Raw genomic sequence first — 9940 nt, 5'->3', positions numbered from 1 at the left:
CTCAGATTTCTGGTAAAGGTTCCGGGCAGTTGAGTTCAGCGGTTTCCCAGTTTAGACTTGGCTGCAATGCCACAAGGTGGCTTATATGGAATCCGAAGGTGAATATTATGACCTGCGGTCACTAGTTTTAAATAAGGTCCATAAAACCATGTGCGCTCTTTCTTTTCGTAAAGCCCTCTAAAACGATCTGTTTCGCAGTTCGTCCCCGGATTGGCTGCGGTTGCCCCCAAAGTGATTTATGCGATTTTTTAAGGTGAAGGCGAGGACATGGAGCCACCAGTTTCAGAAAGACGCGGTGGCAAGAGGCCACCAGTTTCAGAACGGCTGACAAAATTGTATGTGCTCTTTCTTCTGGTAAAGGTTTTCAGGCAGATCGGTTAGAGTAGATGTCGAGTTAGGACTTGGCTGCAGTGCCCCAGAGCGACTTATGTGCGTTTTGAAGATAAACGTGATGACCTGTAGCCACCAGCCTTAGAGCGGCTCTTGAACTGGTATGTGCTCTTTCTTCTGTGAAGGTTCTAAACGATCTATTGAGCGGTTTCCGTGCTTAGACTCGGCAACAATGCCCCAAGGTGGCTTATGCGGTTATCGAAGGTGAAGATCGTGACCTGAAGTTACCAGCTTCGAAACGACTGATGAAACGGTATGTTGCAACGCTTCACCTTCGTGATCAGCGTTCTTCTTCTCACTGACAATTAAAAATGCATGTAAGAGGTTGTCTATATTCGATCGCAAGATAGTCCGACTCGCTCGCGTTGTGTAAGCTACGCAGAGTCGCGACCCTGGTCGTGGTCGGACCCTCGTCTGACGCTACGCAGCATGCGTCAGTCTAGATACACCGCGGGGCCGCGGGCGTTGGCGGGCGTCCTCCAGTCTCTGGGAAGGGGGCGCTGCAGAACGTTCCACGGCGCGCAACTCTAGTGAGTACGTGCTTGCAAAACGAAGCAGCAGATGCGCGTTATGCAGTATAGCAGTTAAGTTATCTGATATAGTGAACAACACAGACCAACTACGAAGGGACAAAAAGGTATAAATCATGCCCCCGAATAGCGAGCACAGAAAAATACGCGCAACCTCAAGGATCACTTACGAAGCAAGTAAGTCGCTGCAGCACACCAGCGTTACAGCGCCCCTTGATACAATGTGCTCTATCTTCTGGTTAGGTTTCCAGGCAGATCGGCTTTGCGGTGTCTGAGTTTGGACTTGGTTGCAACGCCCCAAAGTGGTTTACGCGGTTTTTGAACGGAAAGAAGGTGACCTGATATCACCATTTTCAGAGCGCCTGATGAAACCGCATTCTGGCTTTCGATTAACTTTGTCTGAAGAAAATATGTTAAGCGGTTTCGTAATTTGCACTTGGCTGGATAGAAGACGGCGAAGTAGTGTTGTCCCCTCCACAAGTTGTTGGAGTTAAGTTAGATGGGGCGGCGCCCCCCCCCCCCCCTCCCCTCAGCATTCAGGTTAGGGGGGGGGGGCGAGGGACGCCACTGTCTCCGGCTCCTCGCCCTTGATGCTACGTATCCTATTATGTCACACTTTTCCCTGTCAATGACCAGCTCGTCTTAAGTGCAGATGTTATGGCTTTCCAGTATACACGATAAAGACTCAAGTAGTTCGTACAAGAAGGACCTGGATCTTAATTAACTTGGCCGACTGCAAAACCAATGGGTATTGAATTATCTGCTCTCATGATGACCACGATAGGGGGCCTCAATCGCACCACTTCCTAAATGGTCCAATCATGCATAACCCACCCCACCACGGCCTTGGTGCGATGGTGAAATTCTTGCCCGATGATCAAAGAGAATGAATACATGACTCCGGTGTTTCATCTTCTCTAAGACAACGCAAATGCGCAGTGAGTGTTAGACTACAAATATATGAAGAGAATCGGGCAGGAGAGGCTCGAATTGATTCGTAGGTATTGTACTTATTATGAGTTTGTGTTCAAATGACTGGATTGGCCTGCATTCCAAGTAATGTGAGCGGCGTAGATTGATATCACTGGGAAATTAAATTCAACCAATGCAACATCAAGCTGCTTTTGACTGCTGACTCCCGAAGAATGATATCCTAGATTTATATGTGCCGGAGTATGAGGCAAATGGGTCGTTGTCTGACAATTGCATCCTATGGCTAGATGGAGTTTTAGCCTGTATGGCAGTAGTTTAGTGACGCCCGATTTAAAATGGCGAAACCAACGCAAATTTGGTGAGACAAATGTAGTGCTTTGAGAGCTTTGTTGGAATTGGTGGCCGGATGGCGTTGGAGGGCGTCCGTGAATATTGACTCAGACCGGGTATATTAAGTAAGTGTCATGGCAGGCAGATTGTGTCGTTCTGTGACAGATGAGAACTGCGCGATCCACAATTCGTGCCTTAAACGCTCGCTCCATGCATGTCATGCGTGGTGGCTTCCAATGATCCTGCCCATGCTTTTTACTCTATGAGCGATGAAATATATGATCGATCGTGTTGTTGGCATGAACGGTTGTTTTTTTGGGCCCTTTCCCAGATTTTGTTTTCATTTTGGAAGTTTCACTCTGTAGACATTAAAGATACTTGTATTGTCATGTGGAAAATTGGATTTGAACATATTGGCTCGGGATGGGGTTTATGGGTGTTCATGGTTGCAGAGTACAAATTCTGGGCGGGTTGAAAATCTTTATGTGGAAGGTTGAATTTTGTTAAATTGTAGGAAAGGATGTTGGTTTTCACCAGACTACAATAGATATACAATGTGCTGTCAATAAAATATTCTACATAATTGATGCCTGAAAACCAAAGATGACTGCACTCTAAGTCGGTTTCATGTTTTGATGGGTCATCAATGTCATTATGTCTACCAGTGCTACATGTGTGCATGACCAACTGTTAGTGACCCCAGTTTTCAAATTGTAGATGTACATTGAAAGGCATGTACCTGTTTTCTTCTGCTTTCACAAATTCCATTAAAGAAGCACCAATTCAGAATCAGATTGTGTTGAGGTGTTTCCTGTATTTGAGTGTCATATACAAAGTTACATGAAATATTGTGGATTTGCATCTGATATAATTATGCCAGCTATGTTTTTTGAAGTTTGGACCTCAGGGGAATGGACCTGACTGCATTTTGACTGCTTCATGGGTTACAGGGATTACCACTGATTCTTATTCTGTGGTGGACACATAACTCAACAAACTGGGTGTGATCATTGTGCAGACAGACCCAGTAGGCACATTGTTCAGACACACTGGGTGGGTACGTTGTTCAAACAAACATGGTTGGCACATTGTTCAGACAAACCTGCATGGAAAGGCCAGCTGGCAACCAGCCAGAGGATCAACCTGCTTGGGTTAGCCATGTTACAATGTTGTAGAATATTATACACCTCTGCAGTGTTGTCTAGCAAAAAAAGGCTGGAGGATGAATTATCTTTGGAGTGGATCATCATATCCATGAAGGGTGGCAATCCAGAGTATGAGAAGCTCTCAGTAAGCAAGTTTTATAGACCCAAGGCCATTCATGCAAACCATTCAAGGTTCAGGTTAAAAATGATGTGCAATATTAAGTTATCAAATGTTGAGCAATTAGCAATGAATTATTAGTTTTTAACTATTTATAGTACTTGAGTCACATGGTGGGTATTGGCACAACTTGGACTCAGACCATAGCCTGAGGGATTTATGTTTTTGGGGAAGCATACCATGATGAATCATTGGCAGCTTAAAGACATGGTTTTTATATTTAAACTTACCAATGTTTTGACCAAATTCAATTATGGCAGTCTATCTAGGCAAATCACGTTGAGGCAAGTTCTGGTTCATGTAAACTAAACTGGCAGTGGTGGATCCAGATGCACCTAGTGGTGAACATGAGTTATGTTGAATGATTCATGAAACCACTGCTGCCTTTTAAGTTAGGGCTTTGGAAGGTTGATGCTTTTTGGTCATAAGTATGGAATGTCAAATGTGTATGTGCATGGGTGATACCAGGTAACTTGATACAAGTACCATAACTGGTATTTATTTGGGGTTTGTTTGTCTAGGGATGTGGTTATATGGGGATTTTTCATTGGTGGCCATTGTCACCTTTAATATAAGTTTTCATTACATTGTAGGCATGCATTCAAAAGAGCACTCTCAGTATGGAATATGGAACAAAGGCAAACATGTTTTATCAGTACATATGTAAGGAATATAGGTACGAATCTGAGCATAGGGTATGTAAAGAAGGCGAAGGTTTGAATCCCAATGTTTATGACCACTGTATGGCTGACATTATAATGAGTGGCATCAGTGTGGCAACTATGCCACATGGTTGTGCAGGACATAGTGATTGTCACAGCTCGATTTTCTGCAGATAATGGATGGTCAGAAGTTCTGCCTCAAGTGGGATGGGTTCCAGAGCAGTGTCACCTCTCTGTTTGACCACCTCCGACAAGATGAGGAGCTGGTGGACATCACCCTGTGCTGTGAGGGCCAGAAAGTCAGGGCACACAGAATGATGCTGTCTGCATGCAGTCCATACTTCAGGGATCTCCTCAGAGTAAGTGAAGAACTGGAGCCAACCATTAGCCAGGGATTGTACTTATGGTCCTTCATGGGCTCACATTTCCTTGGATTAAAATGACAGCCTTTAACTATGTAGAAAGACCAACTTTTGTCACACATGGCAGCGTAACAGGAGTTGAAGAACCATGATACACAATGTCTGCTAACTGGGTGTCCATGCATAACCTGTTTCTTTTTTACTCACTCAGCTGGCATTTCATCCATAGTTCTCACATATCAACAGTGTTAACATAGTAACACTTTCATCATTTGTGGGTTGGATGTTCTCATGATTTACAGCAGTAGAGCACATTGTTATGTCAGGTCTTGTTTGCCTCATGGCCACATTTTCGCTTATAACATGGTGGCTTGTTGCAGAACAACCCATGCCAGCAGATGGTGTTCTTCCTGAAGGACACGTCGGCCGCCGACCTGCTGGCCATCATCGAGTTTATGTACAAGGGCAGTGTGAACGTGGCCCAGAGCCAGCTGGCCAGCTTCATCAAGACGGCGGAGATGCTGCAGATCCGCGGTCTCAGTGGGGATGACGACAAGGTGGGATATGGCGAACGACAAACCATGACAGGCACCGGAGATGCTACGTAACAGGGATGCGGGGTTCAGCAAATTGTTCATACCTGCTCAGTGATATGACTACTATGTGGTCAAGTCTTGTGAGGGAAGTTATGCAAATGCTTTTCATTTGAATGTGAGTTTTTTATTGGAGCCTTGTTCTGTTATGTGCATCAGTTTTTCAGTTGTATTGAAAATTTCATTGTGTAGAGTGGAATTCATTGAAGCTCGAAAATTCTCTCCAACAACATTGGACTGTATTAGGGACGTGCAGAATAGGCATGGCTTGACAGTTGTGTGGAGGAAATATCCCCAACTTCGCATGTGTAAAGTGACATCTTTGCACGACAACTTTCGAACCCCAGCTGACGGTTGTTTTCCCGAAGTTTCCTTGTGTAGAGGAAATAATCATGTCTCGGTACCCGCAAAATTATGCCCTGGCTCGTACAACGACGATGGGACTTAACTCCTGTCACGTGATTGCGTCCGACGGGTTTTCACGTTTCGTTGCTGATAAGTGTTGACAATAAGATCGTGATAATAATTGCGAGCACTATGTGGAGTACACATGGTTTTTCGTTCTGTGGGAGCATTCGTCTGCACTACTTTCCCATGTGCTTATTTGAGCTTTTTGCTCCGACACATGGACTTGCTCCTGTCGTCTCTTTCTTTTGGACACGTTGAAACGCCCTTCTTGTGAGGAAGTTGGTGGCCTGCCGCCAGCGGTGAGTCAGGCAAGGTCACTGTGCTTGCCACCGGCGGCGGCCGGGGTGAGGTGCGGCGTCCGTCGTCGGCCGCGCCGGCCGCGTGACCCGAGCGGTGCCGGGCGGTGACCTGGGCCCTGTGTCGGCAGCCGTCCCCGCCCACCGAGGGCCGGGCGCCGGCGGCCAGTCGGCCGCGCTCGCCACGGCCGCCGCCGGCAGCAAGCGGCGGCGCACCTCTGGCGCCGAGCCCCACCCGGCAGCCCGGCGCCGGCGAGGGCCGCGGCCGGGCTCGCCGGCCGAGCCGGGCCGCCGCGCCGACACGCCGCCGCCGGCCAACCACCGGGCGCCGGCGCCGCCGCCGCCACCGCGGCCCCGCCTCGCTGCCCTCAGCCGAGCCCCCACCGCCGGCGGCGGCGGGCGTACCAGCCGCCGCCGGTCGCCGCTGCGGCCGCCTCGCCGCCGCCGCCGGACAGCGTCAAGGTGGAGAAGGTGGACCCTGAGGAGGAGGATGACGGCGACGTCAGCCTGGACGCCACGCTCGGCTATGTGGCCGAATACGAGGGCAGCTACGGCGAGCCGGACCTCTCCGTCAGCGCCATGGTGGCCGGCGGCGCCACGGCGGCAGCAGGTGAGTTATGAACAGCTGGTGGAGGCTGCTCGCTGGAGTTCGTCAGGTGAATAGCGAATGCTTGGTTTGCGTATTTGTGAATGGTCATATAACTTCTAGATGTCTATCTACCATTGTAGGTACTTAATCAACTTTTGAGAGACGATGCACACCATATTGCCTTATCTGTAGTTAGTGTCGTGAACTGATTTATTCATGTGGATGCAATAAGGTCGGCCTGTCATGGCGATGTCGGATTACCTTGTGCAATGCAATACAACCAGCTAACCGTGTGGATGACGGATGGTTATCACTCAAAGCCGTCCAAAACCACGACATTTCCGCGCGCATCTGGGCTTCACAGCGTCGCACCCGTGCAAAACGTTTGGACTCCACTGTGATCCGAGGTGACTAGGAGTGCCACGCTGTCGTTGGGTGTGTGTGTGGCTGGCGGCGGTCGTTGGCAGCGCGTGTGTCCGTGCGGTTTCAGTGGGCGGCGCGGTGGCCGGTCCGTCTCAGCGTCCGGCCGGCGACGAGAGCTCGACGACAGGTAGGCGCCGCTCGCGACGCGCGCGGCCCGGGACCGCCGACAGACGCCGGCTTCCGCTCACAGACGGACGCACGCGGCCGCTCCTCACCCTCTGGCCAACTGACGGGGCCCGCGGACCTGGTCATGGCTCACTGGCCGGCTGGTGGGGCCCGCAGACCTGGTCATGGCTTACTTGGCGACTGACGGGGCCCGCGGACCTGGTCATGGCTCACTGGGCGACTGACGGGACCCGCGGACCTGGTCATGGCTCACTGGGCGACTGACGGGGGCCCACAGACCTAGTCATGGCTCACTGGGCGACTGACGGGGCCCGCAGACCTAGTCATGGCTCACTGGACGACTGATGGGGCCGCAGACCTGGTCATGGCTCACTGGGCAACTTTTGAGTGGGGGTATCCTGGGACTGCACAAAGATGACTAGATAAGTTATGTTACAATAGTTGCTGGTTAGATACTATGTTAATGGGAGTGTTCCACATTTGTATGATTTTTGAACACAGTTTGAACTGAACAGCCATCTTCAAAATCATTTGGTGCGGTTCTGTTCACAGCAATCTCCGTCTTAAGACCTACATTAATTTAGTTTATGGGCTACACGCACGCGGCGATGTGCAGATTTTTCGTGCAGACTATTTCAAGGGCACCCAGGCATCCATGGCTCCATAATACGGCATTTGAATCCAGCCATTCCAATTGGTCGTGTGGCGAGCAAGGCCAAGAAAAAATATAATTGGCGGGTTGTCCATATCTAGTGCTCATGATTTCCAGATATAACGGTCGTCGATTGGTTCTCAATCAATGTTGTGCAAGGTACGATGGCCCAATCAAACAATGACGTATTGAGGAGCCTTTTACTTAGCAGAGAGTTGTGTTGCCTGGAGCAGTCTCTTCCACTTAAATTACGCCAAGAGTTGTAAGTGAGCTTCTTTTATTATATCTGATTCTTGCTTTAATATCTTCAAATGTGGAACATTTTCTTGGGTGGGAGCAGAGGTATTCCCGGAGTAAACGCCTGGGTGTCGTACATCCCGGGATCAGGCACCCGCTTAGAGGCACTTCGGGGCTGTACACGAGCTGAAAGACATGTTGGGACTGTGCACCAACTGAGACACGCCTGGACTGTACGCCGGCTGGAAGACACGCCGAGACTGTACACCAGCTGAGAGACGCGGGGACATTACACCAGCTGAGAGACACGCCGGGCTGTACACCAGCTGAAAGACACGCCGGGACTGTAACACCTTATGGGCACGTCGGGACTTCATCAACTCAAAGACAGTGGGATTGTGCACCAGCTGAGAGACACGCCGTGACTACGCCATCTGTGGGACACATCACGACTGTACACGAGCACCGCGGGACGCGTCTGTCGGCGACCCCGGGCCCACCGGCAGGTGACAGCCGGCCGGCAGCCGCGCCGCAGCCTCTCGCAGGACTTGGGCTCGGCAGATGACGCTCTTATGAGCTGTGAAAATTTGGACATTGTCACGAAAGGTTCCAGCTGAAGAGGATCGGCTTTTCGGAACTAAGAAAGCCTCAATTGTAAAATATGCTTCAAAGTACGTAATTGTATCATGCAGTACATGTCATGCCTTTCATTATCGTAGGTTTTGACGTTAAAATTGATCCTCCTGACAAAACGCTCACAAAAGATGGCATGAAGAAATTCACCTAGTTGAAGCCACGTATCATCGCACTAGCTCAGCATATAATGATTTATAAAGAATTGTCCAGCGATAACGATGCTTCAGTTAAAGACTCTGATCGGCTCACGGCTGCATAGATGCTACCTGTAAAGTGTGCGTGAGAACGTTTGCCCCAAATTTGCAAGAACGCACCTTTTGTGCCCATCATTCGTCATAAAATAGACCAATTTGCAATATCCCGGTAAGAGCACGATTTACGAGCAGTGTATTTCCTCCAGATCTCGGTAATTCCCCAACCCGAGCGTGTCTTCACACGCGTCTTTATGGGACGTGGATGAAAGGCATGGCATTGGCTGGCATGGCATGGCAAAGGCTGCTCCAGAACTATCGGAATCGTCACGAATTGGTGCATTTTGAAATATGTTTTTTATATGAATGAGCTTGGTGAAGACACCCGTGGCATTGTCTTGTAGACGTAATTTTCTTTCTAAGCAATTGAAAAGCACTGGGCCATTGCCGGTCGGCTGTCACCCCCCGCTGATGTCATTGAAAGTGTTTTGATATTGTGTGTTGTTAGTTCGTTACTTGGAGAATCATTGAGTCTCGTGAAGTTGTACAATGTTTGACATTACATTGATGCAGTTATTGTAAACGTTTAAACAATGCCATATTTTTATGAACAAACACTCAAGATCGAACCCCATTATGATCCAAAACGTTTTGGTTCTTGGGCATGACAGTGAATAGGTTTACGGTCTATTTCCTGCATGACATCAATTACGCCGAGTAACAACAAATTGTGCCACCGTCATCATTGTCCTCAGTTTACCCACAATCTGTCCTTATTCGATCACCGTTAAAAATGTTCCGCTAAGGTCAATTTAGTTGGACTGCATCCATTAAAGCTAATCTTCTCTGCGACTGATCGTGATAAATATGCAAATATCAGAACCCGTTCGGCCTGTACTGCTCGTCGACAACCGCACGTTCGATTTGTGATTTATATGGTCTCTAATTGGGGCTTTGTGCCTTGATATGGTGCAGAGCGTTCGCCTTAGTCTCCAAATTACCAGCGCTTTGGCATTTTCTGGGACGTGTAAGTCGTTCGTAAATAAATCATCGCAGTTTTTGTGCAATCCTCATGGGGTCAGTTGCATTTCCAATATCTGGCGGGCCTTCCTGTTTGACGTAAACGCTCGGAAAATCTGCGTATTTCGTCTTAAAAGCGGCATTTGTCCCGCCAAAACGCGTTAACGTCCGCGCGCGAACCGGCCGGCGCGGACGGAGCGGCGGTGTTTTGTGATCACGTTCAATGGAGCATGGGATTA

General features: G+C 49.0%; 1 protein-coding gene across 1 annotated transcript; it reads left to right on the top strand.

Moving 5' to 3' along the window:
• Positions 1 to 2215: 2215 nt before the first annotated feature.
• LOC119114517 (longitudinals lacking protein-like) lies at positions 2216 to 7108 on the top strand (the record flags this gene model as incomplete). The annotated part of the gene is made up of 6 exons (XM_037238624.1): positions 2216 to 2308; positions 4342 to 4527; positions 4911 to 5087; positions 5959 to 6008; positions 6283 to 6437; positions 7010 to 7108. Coding segments are annotated over exons 2-6 (664 nt in total), but the record flags the coding sequence as incomplete, so codon positions are not given.
• Between the last annotated feature and the right edge of the window lie 2832 nt (positions 7109 to 9940).

This window comes from Pollicipes pollicipes, unplaced genomic scaffold, assembly GCF_011947565.3.
Source record: "Pollicipes pollicipes isolate AB1234 unplaced genomic scaffold, Ppol_2.1 Scaffold_921;HRSCAF=1067_pilon_pilon_pilon, whole genome shotgun sequence".
NCBI classification, from domain to species: domain Eukaryota; kingdom Metazoa; phylum Arthropoda; class Thecostraca; order Pollicipedomorpha; family Pollicipedidae; genus Pollicipes; species Pollicipes pollicipes.
The sequence above is the reverse complement of the archived record's forward strand: the minus strand, read 5'-3'. Positions and strand labels throughout refer to the sequence as shown.